Source organism: Labrus bergylta, chromosome 5 (assembly GCF_963930695.1).
Source record: "Labrus bergylta chromosome 5, fLabBer1.1, whole genome shotgun sequence".
Classification (NCBI taxonomy): domain Eukaryota; kingdom Metazoa; phylum Chordata; class Actinopteri; order Labriformes; family Labridae; genus Labrus; species Labrus bergylta.
In genome coordinates this window covers 17,259,329-17,278,687 of record NC_089199.1, presented here as the reverse complement: position 1 = coordinate 17,278,687, position 19,359 = coordinate 17,259,329, and the positions used below count along the sequence as shown (strand labels likewise).

The 19,359-nt window shown below is 41.6% G+C and overlaps 1 protein-coding gene across 1 annotated transcript; it reads right to left on the bottom strand.

Moving 5' to 3' along the window:
• Positions 1–52: 52 nt before the first annotated feature.
• Positions 53–19,359, bottom strand: tnks1bp1 (tankyrase 1 binding protein 1). Its single transcript, XM_065955026.1, has 10 exons — positions 19,182–19,359; positions 16,190–17,122; positions 11,826–14,154; positions 3,976–4,088; positions 3,007–3,127; positions 2,744–2,888; positions 2,464–2,594; positions 2,157–2,359; positions 1,976–2,061; positions 53–960 (listed from the first exon to the last, which is right to left on the bottom strand). The coding sequence occupies exons 2-9, from the start codon at positions 17,110–17,112 to the stop codon at positions 1,986–1,988; spliced, it is 4,041 nt and encodes a 1,346-aa protein (XP_065811098.1). The 5' UTR covers positions 17,113–17,122; positions 19,182–19,359; the 3' UTR covers positions 53–960; positions 1,976–1,985.

Sequence of the window (19,359 nt, the reverse complement as noted above, 5' to 3'; positions counted from 1 at the left end):
CACGACTTGTACACTATAGAAGTTAAGTTTCCCACCAAAAATACACACTCGATGGCATTTCATAGAATTATTTTTAATAAAATTCCCTCAGTTTCCTCTTATCATACAGTTTGTTAATCAAAGATGATTACAGCAGTGATAGCGCGTCATTTTCTAAACATTAAAAAGGCACATAAAATAGTTGAGAGCATATTAAAACATTTCGCTCAGTTAAACATTTTACAAAACATATTTTCTCATAGCATGCCAAAAAAAATCCTCCCAGCTCAGTGTTGCTGCCCAAACAAGCAATTGAGTTTTTGAATTAGAAAAAACAGGAAGTTTTTATTAAAAAGATAAAGATACATTCCCTTGACCCTGCTTCTACAGTTAGGCACTTAATTCTGTTGTTACGAGGTATTGCATGGACGGTCATTTGTAAAAACAAAAACCCCCCAAAAAAGAAAAGAAAAAAATCTTAAAGTGCTTCCATGATTAGTTGGGATGATCTGTGATTAGAAAGATAATTTTGAAGACATTTTGTACATTTACAGTAAGTACGCAAAAGGTGCAATGCATTATTTATATTCAGTATATTCTGTACAAGTGTTTTTATCGTGGATGTTGGACTTGCTGGATGCCTAGTGTCATCAGTCCCAGTCTGTAAATGATGGATTTGCACATTCATACAATAATGCTGTAAACTACGCTGTGGTTCTACCCCTTCACTAAGCCTCTGTACAACAGAAGATCAAATGTGTACTTGGCATTGAACACATCACAGTCTTGGCACAGAGCAATTGGCAACATATCTTATCAACAAGATGAACAAAGTTCTTGATGGCCTCTTGGATCAGGAAAGCCTGATCTTCCCTCCAGCGTTTCTCGGTAGAGGTCCAAATTAAGGCACTCAAAGTGTAAACACGAGCCATCACAGCAAGGTGTCTCACAGCAGAAGCAGCAGTAAGATCTCAGTGTGACCTAAAGGGAACAACAAATAGGATCATTCAGGAGGAAGTTTTGAAAACAGACAGGGGTCATCAAATGTATTAAATACTTCAACATCTCTCACTTAGGTTGTTAGATCTGTTTAGGGTAGGGTAGTCCAAATGGCACTGTAATCCATAACCCTGGTACATAGACACGTCCCTTTCACTTTGCTTTACATGCATAAATATAAGAACGCTTTTTTTTTTTTTATGGGCATTTTTTATCATGACAAGAGAAGAATTTTTAGAGATGTTTTTGTCTTTGCTGTCAGTTTAGTCACAGTTTGCATGAAATGTATTCCTGATAGCACTGCCCGAAGGTTTAAACCATTCGCTTTCTATCACCTCAAATGTATCCAGCTTTTGTACACTATGACTCACGAGCAAACTACTCCTGTAAGATACTCCCATCTCTCCGACAGAAGTTATTCTGGGCATAAGACAAATGTCAAAGCTTGTGTGCTCAATGCTCCTCTATGTCCGATCATCTCATGTCCAACAATCGTCCTTATTTCATGAGTAGTTTGAGGGTTTTACATCTCTGAAGTGCTTCTTATGAATTTTGTTATATAATATGTTAATACAAGAAAGAGTTTAAATAATACCATTGGATATATACACATTGACCCCTGTTAATTCATGTTTTGCACAAAAACAGAGCTTTCCTCTTGTGTAGAAATAAAACTTTTAAGGCAAGTTGTTACGTTACAATTCACTTAGCAGACACTTTTATCCAAAGCAACGTACATCAGAATGTAAGTACAACACTAATCTATTCATACACCGCCACCGAAGCAGCGGGAGCAATGCGGGGTTAAGAGTCTTGCCCAAGTACACATCAGACATGTCGCTAAGCTGGGGATCGAACCCTCGACCTTCCAGTTGAGAGGCGACGACTCTACAAACTGAGCCACAGCCACCCGGAGTTGTTATGATTTTACGTTTGCAGAATAAATGTCTTTAGGTAGTCAAGAATCTCTGTATTACATATTTCATTATCAACCTACCTGATGCTTGCTACGCCTCCCCGTCATACTGACTCAGACGTTTCTTGGACTTGAGTTCTTTCAGCCAGGCAGGAGAGGCGACGGCACTGAATGTTACACCACAAATTCAGAGAAGTGTCATAATAAAAAGTACATATCCAATTTTGAATAATGGTTTGATGCAGTCAAACTCTTTTCTTACCCTTTGTCTGCACCACCTATGGGTGGCAGCACTCGTGCAGCCCCCGCTAGATGAGCGGGAGAGCGAGGAGAACGTGACAGCAGAGAGGGAGATGGTGCGGTGTCTTCCTCTTTTTGGCTTTCCTTCTCTTCCCTTCCCTTGTCTTCCTCTGTTTGCTCTCCTCCTCCGGTCCGTCCTCCACCTGTTCTCCTTTTAAGCTTAGCCTTTGGAGCAAGTTAAATACACTTAGCTTAGTTCAAATACTTCTCATTTGTAGCATGAGATATGATATATTACATCTGATGTTCTTCTCAAACTCAGAACTTACAATTAGGGATGAAGGACTCAAGCCAGGGAAGACGGGGACTCTCTTAGAGGAGGGAGGAGTAGTACTGACTTTCTTCAGTTGAGGCTGCTCCTCCTCAGAGTCTGAATCCTTTTGATTTGCCTCCTTTTCATCTAAAAACATTGAAATAAAGCAGATCAGTCAAAAGACTCAGTGAGACTGCTGTTTGCCTGGAGCAGAAGTGTTTGCTGACATTTTGAAATGAAAGATCCCATGAGCTCTATCCTTCAGTGAAGACAAGATAAGATGATGCTGTAATAACCTGTGGAGTCATGACACCTCCAGTCAGGGCTCTCCTTCGCCGACAAGCCTGAACGAAACACCTTGGACGGACGTGACCGAATTCGCCTCTTACCGAGGTCGGCCTTCGATCTCTGCACGCTGGTGTCAAGGAGAGGATTGGAGCTCTGTGCACAGACAAACACAGAATGATCAAAACATACTGAATGCATGCAGTTAATGATACAGAAATGAATTGCCACTGCTCACAAAGGCGGGAGGATTAGAAAGAAAAGAATAACCCACCTCGGGGAATGGAGCTGGCTCTTCCACGGTGTGAAAATCTGTCATATCAGCATCTTCAGGGGAGCGCTCAGGGGAGCCCTCAGGGGCTTCTTCAGGGGCTTCTTCAGGCACGGGCTCTGGACTGAAAAGAAAGAAAATGTCATTGAAATTATTTTTGAACCAAGATTAAAATGAGCATTATAATTGTGCTTTATTTTGGATTATTTTAGTTGAAGTTAAATTAACTTAAACTGCTCTAAGCTCCACTCTTCTGTGTTGTGTTCTATGAACCACAAGAGGGCACAATGATCTCAACTCTCCAATATACTTGTAAGCGCTTACTATCAGTATAAAGTATGCAGCTACTCTTGATTATGCTGTCACAAGATTTATGAGAAAAAAAACCCATTACAAAACAGAAAGTTGTTAAACCATTATTGTTTTCATTTATTTTATTATTACAAGTACATTTGCATATATCTAAATAAAGTCTTTTTTTCTGATTTAATTTCTGTTTTAAAACCCTCAAACAGAATGTATTTATATTTGTGAGTAATTCAAACACATATATAGTTTTTAAGACGGTAGACTACGTGTCTCGTTATACTGAATGTTTACGTTTTGACCTCACAAAGTTCAGTTCACACGTATATTGGTTTAGGTTGCACTAAAGGCCACGCTGATCATTTTGAGAAACAAGGGCTAAACTTACACCTTTGGGTGATGCACTTTCACTCTTTAATGTAGCACAGCTATACTGTCAGGCTTTGGTTTGCAGGGTATGCTCATTCTAAATCAAATCCCCTCTATGTGAAGCCATGCTGTCAGTAGAAAGACAAAAAAAGGATGACACTGTAAACCTGTCTGATCCTGCCTGTTGGTCTGTTTTTGGAAAAAAAAAAAAAAGGAATCCACTTGAACAGACATCTGGGAGGTCGGCTGTTCACAGAGTGTGGAGTTTGTTTGGTGTTAAAAGTGCAACTTTCCAACCTGTCAATTTCAGACGGCTCCTCACGGGCCTCACGCTGCTGGTCTGGCTCATTGTCGATCAAGGCATCAGTGTCTTTGTCCTCTTCTGTTCTGCCATAACTGTTAACCTGTGCCTGAGAGACAGAAAACAGACAATTCAATAACAAACTGGAAACAGGCAGAAAAACAGCTTTCTCAACACAACCAGTTAGGACATTAAGCAAGTTATGCTTATTTGTTGGATAAACTGCATCGAAAGGTTTTTTTTTTTTTTTTTTTACAAAACTTGGCTTGCTACTCTTCCTCTCTCTCTTTTGGTTGACTTACATAGCGTATATACTCAAATAGTGTAAATGCTCTTTTGATCTGAAAATCTTGCACATTAGGAGTTCACATGGTGGAGCTCAGGCCGGGAGAAAGTGGACCGTGTGCGGAGCCAAGATGACTAACTACAGAGGGCGAGAGGACTGAGGACCAGCCGAGCATGCATCTTTTAATGAGCAGGTCACAGAGGCTGGGCTGTCCTCAATAAACACCACGAGCGTGATTATGCACGCACACACAGGAACACACTGGCATATACACCTATATGCACAAGCAGACACACCAAACACACTCATACTCTCACGCCCACATGGTGGAATGCATCAGTACACACACACACACGCACACGCACACACACACACACACACACACACACACACACACACACACACATACATACACAACGCACGTTCCAAACAAAACCAACCACAGCTCACATCCTCATACACACATTCCTTTTAGCTCACTTCAAGTTTCGTCAAGGGGCACATCCCTGTGTTACCTGGATACAAAACAATCCTCAAATAAACAGCCCTTTCTCGGTATGATTTCACACACATCTCCTTCATAAGTACATTTATCTGTCACAGCTCACAGAGCAGCTTCATCTGCAGGCTTGTTCTCTGGCTACACCACAGCACCACTGAATAGACTTCTAGAGACAACCACGGGCGGTGTTTGTCTGCTAAAAGCAAAACAAAGTCTACAGGTGGTGCAATTCCACAAACATGTATTCAGCCTTAATCTGCCTCACCTTTCTGACTGAAGTAGCTACTACATTTAATTAGGTTTAACTTACATGATTTTTAGTGAAACATTCGCCTCTAAAATCTTCAGGTGATTTCAAAAGAAAAAAACTCTTCCTTCTTGGAGTACTTCCTGTCATCGGTATAATGAGGCAACAGACAAGTGCATCTCTTTTTCACAGATATTCAATGAAAAAGGAAACCAAACTTTTCTCAAGTTTTAGAAATGTAAACATTTTCTCTTTGCAACACCACTTTGAACATCCTGAAATCAACCTGGAGTCAGAGGAAATAGATTTAAAAAAAATCCATATTATCACTATTTTAAGTTAGAAATTGAACACGTAGGCAAACTGTTTCCTTTATGCACACATACTCTATACAGAGCAACTTGAGTGTTCTTTTGGAGTTGTGATTCTGGCCATCTAAAAAACTATAATTCTATAAATGACTCTGCTCAGAGCTGTGTTTTGACTTATCACTATCGCCTGTAAGAAAATATGTGGCTTTTCTTTCTCTCAGCTACATGCTACATTATTACCAGCAGCTATATCAGAAGCTGCCTGTCAGACAATATGCGCTGACTGAGAGTGTAATGCTAGCTATGGCTTGAACCCATGTTGATGAGAGTCTTAGTGAAGTCCAGTTAAGTTTTTTTTTTAACCAAACATTGAACTGAAAGAGGAACGTTTGCTGGGGGAACACAGATAATTTACTCTGCGTTTGTTGGTAAAACGATTGGTACTTTTTTCCATCAAAAAGGGAGTTAAGCTGGTGGAAAAAAGTATCTAAGTGCAGCTTTGACTTAGAGCTATACACATAAACAATCGATTGAGGCATGCTTATAGTTTCCTTAAGGAATGTAGAAATTAACAACTCAACAACCCCCAGCAATGCAGACACAAGAAACATCAATGTGTGTGGGTGTGTGTGTGTGTGTGTGTGTGTGTGTGTGTGTGTATGTGTGACTGTGCAGGTACAGCAGGCTGTGCAAGTCAAGACAGAGGCAGCTTTATTATAGTGTACGTGCAACACATATTTTTCATGGTCAATGGAATGTATAAGAGGGGATGTTGTTGATGTGCGGGGGAGTCGGAGAGGATAACAACCCCGAAGATGCCGCAGGAACAAACACACACAAAAAAAAAATCTTAAACTGAAGATGAGGACTAATCAACAAAACATCACCTCCAATAACAGGAAGCAATGGATCATGTACATGAAAGGGGAAACTGGCCTTCAAGTTACTTTCATATGGTTGTTAACTCACATATGCATTGACACAGACACACACACACATTTTCACACACACTCACATTCAAGCAGCAGCTGGTAAACTGTTCAAATAGTGAGAAAGATTTCAGCATGTGAACGTCTCTAAACCTGCCTCCTCTCTGAACCACACAACAATAAGATACCCGCTTGTTTTGCTCTCGTGCCATGCCTTTCTTGGTAGCATACCTCCTCTTCAACAAATAGGCAGTCACAGATGCAGAGGGCAGAAACACACAGCCGTGGCTTATCTAACAAAGCCACACTTTGTTACAGTCCTTTGTTTTATCGCTGTCACACCACAACATGCATTAGCTCTGATAAAACACTAAATATGGGAAACTTTTATCACGGCCCTGCATCCTTCCTGAAACAAACCGCCTGCTGCTCTCCCCTTGTCACAATCGCAGTCATCTATTAACATGGATCCTTTATGTAAACTGTATAGAGCAGCTGAACTCTTGGGTTCCATTATTATAAACCTGCACATTGAAAATCAGCTGGATAACTGTGTCAGCTCTTACTGAGCAGCTTTCAGTGGATGTCCTCTGCAGAGTCTGGCGACTTCTGACAGAGAAGCGGCGCAGGGACCTCCTGCTGCGTCTGGCAAAACTCCGGAGCGGTGCCACGGCTCTCTGAAACCGTCCTCCACTATCTCCACCTCCTTCTTCTTCTACTTCTTCTTCTTTATCCTCCTCTTCCTCCTCCTGCTTCTCTTCTGCAGTGCCCCACACCAGATCCAGAGCCCCTTGCAAGGAGCGTCGCATGCTGCCCACCAAGCCCGCCATTTGCAGCTGGGCAGCCGACAGTTTCCCTCCAAAGTACTGCATATTGAAAAAAAAAAAAAAAACTCAAACTGATGGTTGTACAGCCACTAAGGACACCATTGGAATCCGGGTCATCACAGACGCTGAGGTGTGGTTGATGTTTGGGTGAGTCAGGAAGCTGTGTCTATGATCTTGCTCTCATTCATCATTTTGAGAGAGCCGACAGGAAAGGAAGCACAAAGTTTCTAAAGTTTGTGATGTCATCCAAAACGGCGGACAGTCCATAATTTCATTGAACTAGATTCCTCCTCTATCTCCATATTTTTATAGTCCACAAAAAAACTTCCTGCAACAGTCCATTATTTGCTTTCAGTAAAGAGGTAAACAGTCTGAGAGGGCATGTGTTTACACTGTGACAACATTATTCCACTGCAGCATTCACAATGATGGATGTGACATCCTGAGCAGAAGCAGTCCATAAAAAGACTCTCCAATCATCACATATTAGTCTATTTAAAGACACTGACAGAGGTCTCTGCGTCAAAAGAAAAAAAAAAAGAAAAAAGTTTAGTCCTGCACAAAAAGTATCTCAACAGTTCCCTCTTTCATGTCTGTCTTTTGTTGAGACTTGTTTCTGCCTCAGTCAAGCCTCGTTGCTTGTTCAACTACATCCCTGCTCACATCACATCTCCATTTGTCATTCAGGAAAAACAGAAAGAACAAGCAGCGTGAGAAATATCGGCTACTCCAAACATCCAAAGCAAGGTAAAGTAAAGTAGATCAGCCCTTTATCTCCTTTAGACCTGAGTGATGTCAGAGCACGTCAAAACAAAGCCGAGCACTGTGCTCCGATGTGGAAAATCCCAAAAGAAGGAAGGTGTGGTCGGCCGGAAAGAGCTGCTCTCTGCAACAGCCTTTCGGTGCTCCCCCGTAGGTACATGCAGGTAACTGGATGAAGCAGCTCTTTGTCAGAGGAAACGGCAGAGGGAGCAGCAGAAAACAGGAAGACTTTTTGGAGAGTTGAAATAAAAGTTTGATCAACAGCGACCACTAGATTACGGGCAAGAATGGACAGTGGATGAAAACTATCTTGTCTGTGGTTTAGCCCATCCTCTTTTGTCTGTAAGTGTGGCAGATAGTATGTGGGGGGGGGGGGGGGGGGGGGGGTATGTTGATGGGCTCTCCTAGAACGGGGTGGAGAGATAAAGGAGAGAGAAAGAGACTGGGAAAGAGGGGCACCATGTATGGACATTTTGACACGCTGCCCTGTTGACCAGATCCAAATGAGGACATGATGACCACATAGCATCTCAGCTCTTCACACTATAAGATCCATCCATCCATCTGTCTGTCTGTCTGTCTTTGAGTCAGTAGCCTGAATGAGCATGCATGGTTGGCTGCAGAGCTCATGTTTACCAAGAAAACACTTTCCTTATTCTGCTGTGACAAAGACAAAAATAAAAGCTTTCCTCAAAGGTTTCCATGGAGCACAGAAATGATTTCATTTTTAATGTTAACTCACTCTGATGAGTGTTTTAATAACAGTGTAAGGTGCTCTATGGGAGCTAAAGGTGTTGTTGTCTGTAGAGTAGAACAAGGAAGTGATTTTTTTTAAGAGCAGCAGCAGCACCACCATGTGGTGAAAACAGGGTTGTACTAACACAAACATACTCCGATACCACTGGTTTTGAACAATGGCCCTTTTACAGAAGCTCACTGATTTTGTGGGTCGGTTTATTTCCTGAAGCATGCAAACAGAGACATGTTATCACAAAGATGATAACACAAACACTCACACACTTCGGGGGTTACAGAGTTTTCATTAACTTTGCAAAAATGTTGCATGTCCAAAAAGGTGGTGAACTGGTCCGTCCTGACTGGTGCACTGATGTCAGCTGTTCATTTACTATTAAGTAAAGACTAATAGGTGCTATCTGCAGCTCTGTTTGCCTTGAGCTGTTTGGGTCTGATGCTATCTCTCTTCTAAAGTAAAGTGCAGTCAATTCTCCATACCACGGTCAGACTCAGATTTTCAATAATCATGTTTTTTAAGTGTAATCTTAATTCATATAGTCAATCATGTTGGTGTCTTTTTACTTGTTTGTAGGTCTTTTTAGGCGCTTCATTTTGACCTTTGTTTTGTTGATTTACAGGTAGGCTAACACCGCTCAGGAGAAAAAAAGAATCTCCCTTCAACATGCGTAAATCTTTAGAACCCTAAAGTGATTAGAAATGCTTCAGTCAGACTGAACAGTGATGACGTTCTTTTATAGCTACGCCCAGAAGTTAGCCCGGACATGGTTTGTTTGACTGCTGCTGTACCATGGATACAATGGGCTTTTAAATGTGCATCAACTGAAACATTAAATAAACTCAGTGTTAGAAGAAGCCAACATGTTTTATCATGCATACATAAGTGATTATAGATCGTGATTGCCTACTTTGAAAGTTGTCAAAGACTTCAACACTCATACTTTAGATCTACGTTATACATTTAGTCACTGAAAATGAAACTAATGGGGATCAACCTATAAGTCGTAAAGGTCACTTTTCAGAAGTAGAAAACATTCATGTGTAGGCTTCTCTTACTTTAACAGCTAAAAAGGACTGTGCACTATTTGTTTCCTTTTATTTCTATGTAGACAAAAATCACTCTTTATTTGTTTACACCAGGGGTGCCCAACCTTTTTTGAACCAAGATCTACTTTTAAAGTTACCAGTCTGCCGAGATCTACCAGTCCACATAGTGAGCCATAGCCTTTACCAACAGCCTACAAACGCATTTAATACTCACACAACAAACAGAAAATAATAAATGAGAGTTCTGTAAAAAAGAATGCAATATCGACATACTTTTTTTTAAACTCTTATTTTAGGGTAGGCTACAATTTAATATCAAGTTTGTATTTATATCACATATGTTTTCCCCTTAATTTAGTTTACAACAAACAACTTTAATCTGTGTGGAGATGTTCACAGACTACAGCAGGCTGCTGTGAGATGATTTTGCTTTTGTTAAATTAGCTGCAGACACGGTGAGAGTGAACGGAGTAAAGTCCAACCGACTGTTTGACCGGGTCACGTGTGTTCCCACCTCGGTCCGTACGGATCACGAATCAACTGTGTGCTGTAGCACTAAAAGTAAAAAGTAAAAAGGTTCGCGTGGTGGCTGCACGCTCCAGTGGTTGCGTGTGCGCGTGTGTGTGCGTTTGCGCTGTTTGTTGGTGTGTCTCGTCCCCCGCGATGCTCACAGTCATGACAGCAGAGAGGAGCAGAGAAAAGTAGCTGCAGCTTCATCAAATGCGCTTAATACTCGTAGCATAGTTTCTATATATGACTTTTTGGTAAAACATTTACCCCCCCCCCGGTTTTACCTGCACGTCATTGCGCATGCCTGCACTCTCTCTCTTGCGCGCTCTCTCTCTCTCTCTCTATCTCCGCCGCTCGCTCTCTCATGCACGCAGCAATTTCATGAATAAATGAAAAATTAAATACACACAGGTCGGAAGTATACTTGGGCTCCCCACACAGGTATCGTGTGTGGGAAAACTGCAATGAGATGAAAATGAAATCACTTTTCTATTTTACAATTGTATTTTATATTGACAAAACATCTCGCGATCGACTGAGAATCAGTCAGCGATCTACCTGTCGATCGCGATCGACTGTTTGGGCACCCCTGGTTTACACCATTATGAAACTACCACCATCAAATGGATAGTCAAGCTGAGAATAAAGCAAGAAAACAGAAAAAAAAAACTAAAGGAAGTAGTAGTTAGATAAATAGAAATGCAGATAAGAGATAAGAGATTAGATTAAATTGTTGTTCCAATGGAAATGTTGCTTTTGGCACTAGTGCAAAAAAAAACAAAAAACAGATGCAACTCGGAGTTCATAAACAAACTATATAGAATCTCAAATAATAAATGTTCTTTTTCTAAATCTCTGTGATACCGATACTTCAATTATATTAGGTGCCATTGATTATGATGAGAGAGGCTAGCGACCTGTCTTAAAAGACAAGAAATAAATGCAAAGCAGGATCCTCCCTGAGATTGCTGTACTTTGTTTCAAAACGATGATCACTTATTACGAAACCGTTCTTGAAAGACTCACCCATAACTGCTGGAGATAACCAATCCCAGGTGTCCATGTGAAATAATATATCACACTTTCATAAAGCCATGCCATAATGGTCTATTTAAAGCGTTTTGTACTTTGAAAGTTAAATGTTTTTGCGTCAGGCACAAAAAAAAGCAAAAGTGAAAGTAGCTACAAGTAAACTGGTTTGCACTTCACTTCCTGTTATGATGTCTTCCTGTTACATACACACATCACATGAGACATGAAGGGTTTATACAGTGTGATCAAACAATTATGAGTGAAGTGACACAAATTAAAATCCATGCAAAATGAGCAACAATGTGTTTTTTACTGTCACGCCTCCTAACTCTTCATTCGGCAACACTGAGGTTTTCAAATGTGAGAAGATAGCTCTAGCTGTGAATAAAACAAGAGAATACCACTGACAATTGGCATGTAGCAGTGCATTTCAGGTCATGCTTAATTGATTACTCAGTGTCACACCTAGACGTACACACAAACACACACTCAAGCTCTTAACCTGTGACTGATCCGGCTGAAGCAAGTAAAACAAGATGCTATTCACTGGAATTGCGATGTGTTAGTGCAGGTGAGGTGTGTGTGGCTGATGTGATTCATTGGTAGAAAAAAAATAAACAAGAGACCAAGAAGTGTTTACCTCCTGCTTGTCTTCTTCATCTTCCTTTGTCGTCTCCTCCTCCAACGCCTCCTTCGTTTCCTTCTCCTCGCGCTCCTTCTCCCTCTCCCTCTCCATCACCATTTCCTCTTCTACAAACTTTATGGAGATGAGCTGTACCACCTCCTCTTCCACAGGACTTTTCTGGGTTAATGTGGGCAGTGGGCTGTCCGGTTCTTTATTTCCCCCCTGGCTGACCTCCATTGGCACCAGCGCTTCCACTTCTTGTTTCTCAGCAGGATCCTCTTCCCATCTTCGGGTGGCCGGACTAGCTTCCGCTTTGGCCTGTGATCCCCATCTCTTGGGTTTGACGGAAAAGTCATCGAAATCCACATCCATCAGAGGCTGCTTGACAGAGAAGTCATCATAAACTACTTCAATTTGACTCTCTGATTTTTTTGCTGAGGGGGGAAGAGATGATTCTGCCTTCTTTTCTCTTTTTTGCCTCTCTTCTTCTAACCTTAGCTTTTCCATTTCTATTTCCCTCATTCTCTCCATCTCTTCTTTTTGTTGCTGCTCTTTTAGCCTTTTCTGCTCATTCTTCTCTGCCTCTTCTCTTACCCTTTCTTTCTCCATCTCCTCTTGTCTTTGTCTCTCCTCTTTCTGTCTCTGCCACATCAACTCTGTCTCTCTTCCCCTCTCCTCTTCTCCTTTTTCTCCTCCCAACTCTTCCGTCTTTTTCAACCACTCTTTCTCCCACTCCTCTTCTCTTTGCTTCTCTAAGTTCATTTCCTCCTCTGTCAGTTTTCTCTCAATTCTTTTTTCCTCTTGTTCACGAATGAATCTCTTTTCCTCTTCTCTTAGCCTCTCTCTTTCTCGTTCCTCCCTCAGTCTCTCCATCTCCTCTTCTCTTAGCCTCTGTCTTTCTTGTTCCTCCCTCAGTCTCTCCATCTCCTCTTCTCTTAGCCTCTGTCTTTCTTGTTCCTCCCTCAGTCTCTCCATCTCTTCTTCTCTTAGCCTCTGTCTTTCTCTTTCCTCCCTCAGTCTCTCCATCTCCTCTTCTCTTAGCCTCTGTCTTTCTCTTTCCTCCCTCAGTCTCTCCATCTCCTCTTCTCTTAGCCTCTGTCTTTCTCTTTCCTCCCTCAGTCTCTCCATCTCTTCTTCTCTTAGCCTCTGTCTTTCTTGTTCCTCCCTCACTCTCTCCATCTCTTCTTCTCTTAGCCTCTGTCTTTCCCTTTCCTCCCTCAGTCTCTCCTCCTCCATCAGTCTCCTTTTTACCCTTTCTTCCTGTTCTTGTTTGCTCCTTTCCTCTTCTTGTTTTGCCCTCTCTCTTTCCTCTTCCCTTTTTCTCTGCAACATCAACTCCCTCTCTCTCTCCCTCTCTTCTTCTCTGAGCTTTTGCCTCTCTCTTTCCTCCCTCAGTCGCTCCTCCTCCTCCAGTCTCTCTTTTTCCTTCTCCTCCTGTTCCTTTTTGAGTCTCTCCTCTTCTTGTCTTGCCTTTTCTTTTTCCTCCTCTCTCTGTCTCTTCAGCATCAACTCCATCTGCCTCTCCCTCTCCATATCTTCTTCTCGCTGCCTTTCCCTCGCTCTCTCTTCTTCTTTAAACCTCTCTGCTTCCCACTCCTCCTTCCTCTTTCTCTCCATTTCCTCCTCCCTCAGCCTCACTCTTTCCCTTTCTTCCTCCTCCCTCTGCCTTGCCTTTTCTTTCTCCCTCTCTTCTTCCTCTTTTCGTTTACGCTCCTGCTCGATCTCTAGATTCGCCTGTTCATGCTCCTCTGCCCTCCGTCTCTTTTCAAATTCCACGTGTTTCAGTCGTTCCTCTTCTTCCCTTTGCGCCTCATCGTTCTTCTTCTGAAGTGAACCCACTCTTCTGTAGACCGGTATTGATTCCGGGGTTTCCTCCTCAGTGTCATCCTTTGGTGCCTCTTCTTCCTCTCCTTCGCTGGAATCAGGGTCTGAGCCCAGGGGCACGGGGGGCCCTCCATCATCTCTCTCCACCACGCCAAAGTGAACAGAGCGCCGTTTGACTCCGCCCCTCTTCAGAGAACACTGCAGACTTTGACTGGCAGCTGAGTCTCCCTCATCAGTGGCGGTCTGGCTTAAAGATCGGCTGCGGTTCCGTAATTGGACTTCCCCCTCGTTGGATTTGTTCTGTGTGCGCTCTTCTGATGGGTCTCCCAAGATTTCCGATGACTTATTTTCTGTACTAGCCCCTTCGGATGTTTCCGTCGGGGTGTCTGTAGGTTGTTCAGCAGGCGACGCTCTTGAAGAATGATCCACCTCCTCGCTGGACGATGTCTTGCTCGCAGGGGGCTCAACATTTGGTTTTTCAGGTGTCTCCTCTTCTGTTAGAGAAGTTCCTGGCTCAAAGCTGTGAGAGAGAAAAAACAAATGTAATTCTTGAGTTTATTTCTGAAGTATTTAAGTATGACGCTTAAATTGACTTAGTCTTAATAGTTAAGCTGGGCATGAAGACAAAAAAGTAGGAAAACATCTGAAATGGCTCAGTCCAGAAATCAAGAAATGTACCTATACGGGCTAACTTCTGACTGTTGAATCATATTTTTATCATCATTGTGATATGAACAAAGACAATAAAAACATCAGATAGATCCATGCTTTCAATCTAAATTTGACTTATCAGAATTATCACTGGATACACAAAGGGTCACGTCATGTTCCCTCATAAGATAAAGCACCAGCTAGCTTTCAGCTACCAGCTAATACACTCAGGTAGAGAAAAAAACATACTGCCAAAGAGAAGGAAATGAACTCTTAAGCTATTAAAGAGGTCATATTATCCCTTCTCCACCTTTTCAAACATTCCCCTGTGGTCTAAATGAAACATCTGTGCTGTGCTGTGCTTTGTTCAAAATATAACATGAATCAAGCACCAGAGGAAGTTTGTGACCCTGTATAAACCAGCTCTCTCAGAATGCTCCGTTTTGGTGTGTGTGTCTCTTTAAATGTAATGAACCCCCCCCCCCCCCCCCCCCCCCCCCGAGTTTTCCCGGTAGACATCACTCCTCTGTAGGGAGAATAAAAATGGAGGACCTGCGCATATTTTTTCCTCTAGGCTGGGGTTGGAGTCCATGGGTGGAGATATCAGGGCAGGGTATTTTTCTTTTTTTACCAATATCCCACTGTGACGTCACAAGGACAACAAATTGGAGACAGAGCATTTTTCTCTGTGTTGTAAGACTTATTTCACATTTTGTGGGTCAGTAGACAATCAGGTTACCCAAATATATGTTCAAAAAAACACTGTAATAGTGGATTATTCATAATATGTCCCCTTGAAGCACATTTTAATATTAGTTTAATCATGGCAAGTCATATTGACACTGCAATATTGAAACATATTACAATAAAATGTTATATAAATCATTGCCCATCATAGATGTATCCCATATTGCTCAGACCTACTACTAGTCTGGCTCATCAGTCCTTTTTTAATCAAATACATACTCATTTAAAAGCTAAGATGTTGATGGGTCATTGTGGCTCCGTATTAGTCTACATGTTGAAGTATCTTTAGGATAGACGCCAAACCCCTAGTCGCCCTCAAAGTCATATTGTCGTGTGAATGTGTGTAAATGTGATTAGTACAGATCCAGATGGTCTGTAAGCCACTTAGCGTAGCAGCTATCACACTGTGTGAATGTGACATGTGTAAAAGCACAGAAAACATTCAAAGTGTTTTATAAGCACCATCCATTTACAGAGAGTGACAAGCTGACAGTATATGTTGACCAGGCGCTCTGGCTTTCTAGAGTCTTGTCATCACGGTGAGGTTGTTGCCAGGCAACCAGCAGTGATTGCAGAGTCCAGGTGTTAATTATGAGTTTTAGACACTTTGAACTGAGTCAGACAAACAAATTATATCCTGGTTTGCACTCGAGACAAAACTTATTTGAAGTAAATAAGTCTGACCAATCATGATACTGCAAGAACAGCGATACATTCACCACCAACTCCAGGCCCATAGAAATGACAGCAAGAAAGAAGATACAGAGAAAATGAGGACAGTGTTGCTCATCGTTCCTGCCTGAACAGTTCTAGACCTGCACATTTCATTACTTTTTCACAGAAACAGGGAGACCTTTCTCTCTCGGTGGAAAGGGAAGGAAAAAAAGTTCCTTTCCACACTGCAGTGAGATTTTATCTGCATCACCGAAGCACCAAGTTCAAACAAAGAAAAGCTTTCAATCATCAGTTGCGATTGTCTGATAACAGAAGCTAAATCAGGAGTGAAAATGGCCAATATCCAAACAGTACAACTCATACATGACATTTAAATAAATATATTGCGTGATTGCACTTGCAAGAGAATGTGTTTTCCTTTTATTCATGTCTCAACGCATCACGAAGTATGAAACATCAGAGTTAAAGGGAGGAGAGCTCACCTCTTAGAGCGACCTCTGTGCACAACTTGAGGCTTCTTCTCAGTCTCAGAGTTAGTCTCTGTGACCCAGTTTTTAATTCTCGCTTTCACTCCTCCTGTACCATTCACAATTTCTGGCTCGTCTCTCTTTGCCATGACCTCTGGCCTCGATGAAGAGTCAAACAGGAGACTGATTCTGCGTTTTATACTGCCTCCTCCACCATAGTCCTCCTTCAGTCCTCCTTCTTCATTCTCTGTGTTTGATGGTTCTGATGCTCTCGGGCTCTGATCCGGATCTGAAGATTCTGGCTTGTTCGCAATGTTTTTGATTGTTGGGATGTTTTTACTCGGCTGGGGGGGCAAACACGGACCACCTGACTCAAACTTTGAGGTGAGCTCCGTGGGCAGGCGCTTCCTGATGCTACCCAAGTGACATTTGGGATCAAATGCAGATGAAACATCGCCATCGGATTTTTCGAGCTTCTTGATGTCTGATTTTTCTTCTTCTTTCTTTTTTCCATCTATCTGTTCAGATTCAGGCTCAATAACTGTGGATGCTTTGGCTTTTATTTGGATGACATCGTCCTTCTCGATTAGCTCAGACTCGGGTGTTTCTTTGGGTGGAGCAGTTTGTGAGGAAGGATCAGATTTTCCTACACCAGAATCGATAGTATCTGTTGTTGTTTTTTGTTGATTTTTGGTGTTCAGCACACTTACAGGGCTCGGTTTGGAATCAGAGGCGGGGGTTTGCTGAGCAGGGGAGGGTATAGTCTTCTGCAATGTTTTTTTAGTGGTTGAGCTGACCGTCTTTGGAGCATTGATGGAGCGAATGTTCGAGTTCTTCTGCAGAGAGAAGGGCTTCGGAGCAAGCCGAGGTTTGGGGGTCAGAGCTGGCTTTGTTTGAGAGATGCCAGCACTCGGGGAAGCCTCAATGGAGCTCTCCATGACTGAGCCGCTAGAAGAGAAGAGGAGAAGAAGTGTTTACATACGGCAAATCACACATTTAAATTGAAAAACATTAGTACTCTCATTGGGGACATATCAGTTGGTTTTTGTTGTTATAAAAGATGACTGGACATGTCTGGTTGGTCTAGATTTGTTAAGCCTGTTGCTTCTGCGGGAGCAAAGACAAACTAATCAATCAAAGTGAACAAACACCAGAAACTGAAAACATCAGGAAGTCTTCATGCTGTTGAGAAAGATCTATATATTTCTCTGTTTCTTCTTCTTAGTTAAATATAATCAAAAGTGATGGTCACACTTGCACATTAGAAACCATTAAAAAATGTCCCCCTCTTTCCTCAAACAATAAAGAACAAAGTATAATCTAACAAAAAATCAATACTTGACTTTTCCCATCAGGTTGATACTTTCAGGGTCATTTTTGGTTTAGACTGATCCAACTAAATGAATCAACATAAATCATACATACATATAGCGATATAGCTGTGGGAAACTGATAAAATGTTGAAGTTTTTATATTGTCTAAATCGTCATAATTGTGAAAGTTAAACTCTTTCTTTGTGTTCTAAGAAACATGAACTAACCTCTATTCTATTGTTTCTATTCAACACATCAGCACTAGGTCTTTGAAAAGCTGTATCCATAAACAGTCTGCTGTGGCAGCCTCTGCTGTGGTAAGCAGCCTTAGAGTATTTGTATTTTTTTTTTTAATCAAAGCTACTAAAAAAAAAGGAATCAAAGCAGGCAGGCAGGCAGGCAGGCAAGAAGGAAACATGTTGTCAGAGAATAAAGAAGCCCTGATGAGTCATCAGCATCAACATTATGGTCTGCAGTAACACAATACAACCAGATCTTCAATTGAAACAAAACCACTGAAAGCTGTTATTTAAGTACTGTCACGTGATCATTTTGGTGAAAGCTAAAAACCTTGACCGATGAAAGTCCACATTTGAACAGCGTGTGAAAAAGATAACAGTAGCATTCCCAAATTTGTTACACTAGATACCAAAGGTATTGTATGCAGCATGTCATCTGGTTTGACCAGTACGACTTTAGTACAAACCGGTAACTCCACACCCTATACACTTTTATATTGTGCAGTTCAGTGTGTCAGCAAAATGTTCACTGTGTCACTCTTAACACTTTTAAACTACAGCTACTGTGAATGAATATATTCAGACAGTGTGTGCACTTTGGCACTTTATGCATGTGATATGTTTTGTGATAATCTTTGTTGCATTGCTCTAGTCTAACATAACACCTCTGGGTGTGCATGATGTTGTGTAATGGGATCAAAAAAAAACTGTGTGCACCGCCCACTAAGGATAGATAATCTGTTTAACTTTTCCTAACCATGTCTCACAGAGAGACCTGCAGATGAAAGATGATTTGTGTTGCTTGTTTAATTAAGGCAACATTCAACAAGCGTAATACATTAGTGAAAAATCACTTAGCTTGTGGGATATTTATGTCTTTTTTCCTTGTTTACCTTTCCGTGAATGTCAGCCACCCAAGCCTAACGTGAATTTATACTGGGTACTTTTCGTTTTGATGTCCAGGGGATTAATAATGTAGCCTTACTTCTTAGTGATGCTGTGAGAAGCTTGTGTGGATCACACTAGTCCTAAAAGATTCAATTATCGGGACATCATAACGCAGAACATAATAAAGGTGAGAAGTTACATCTGGAGGAGTATAAATGTTAAGTTACGGATTGTTAATAAGTTACTTATCAACACGTCAACACTGAACTCCCAGTCAATGAACCAGTAGTGTGACCAGTGCAGCTGAACAATGGAAAGTGAGATAAATTAGTTTAACTTTACATTTAATTCAAGCTTATGAGCCCATAAGCCTTGTGTTTGATATTATTAGTAAGGACCTACATGTATGACAAATACTCTCATTTAGGATAAAATTACATTGAACAGACTACTTAGGTTAAAAGAAGTCATAAAGATGGTGCACCTGCTACATTAGCTTTATGAACTTTCACAACGGTGGGAATATTTGAATGTCATTAGCAGTAACGTTAAAAAGTTGTCTTTTACCTTTTGTCTTCACGAAGTCATACAGGTGGAGGGAGAAAGGAAGGAAGCGGGAAGAAGTTACAAAAGAAAATTGTCTCTCAGTTTCCGCGACTGTCTCGCCTGCTGAGCTGTTGTCAGTGTTTTCTCCCCCCCCCCTAACTCATTCACACTAACAAGACGTCAGGCTGCTGCTGCTGCT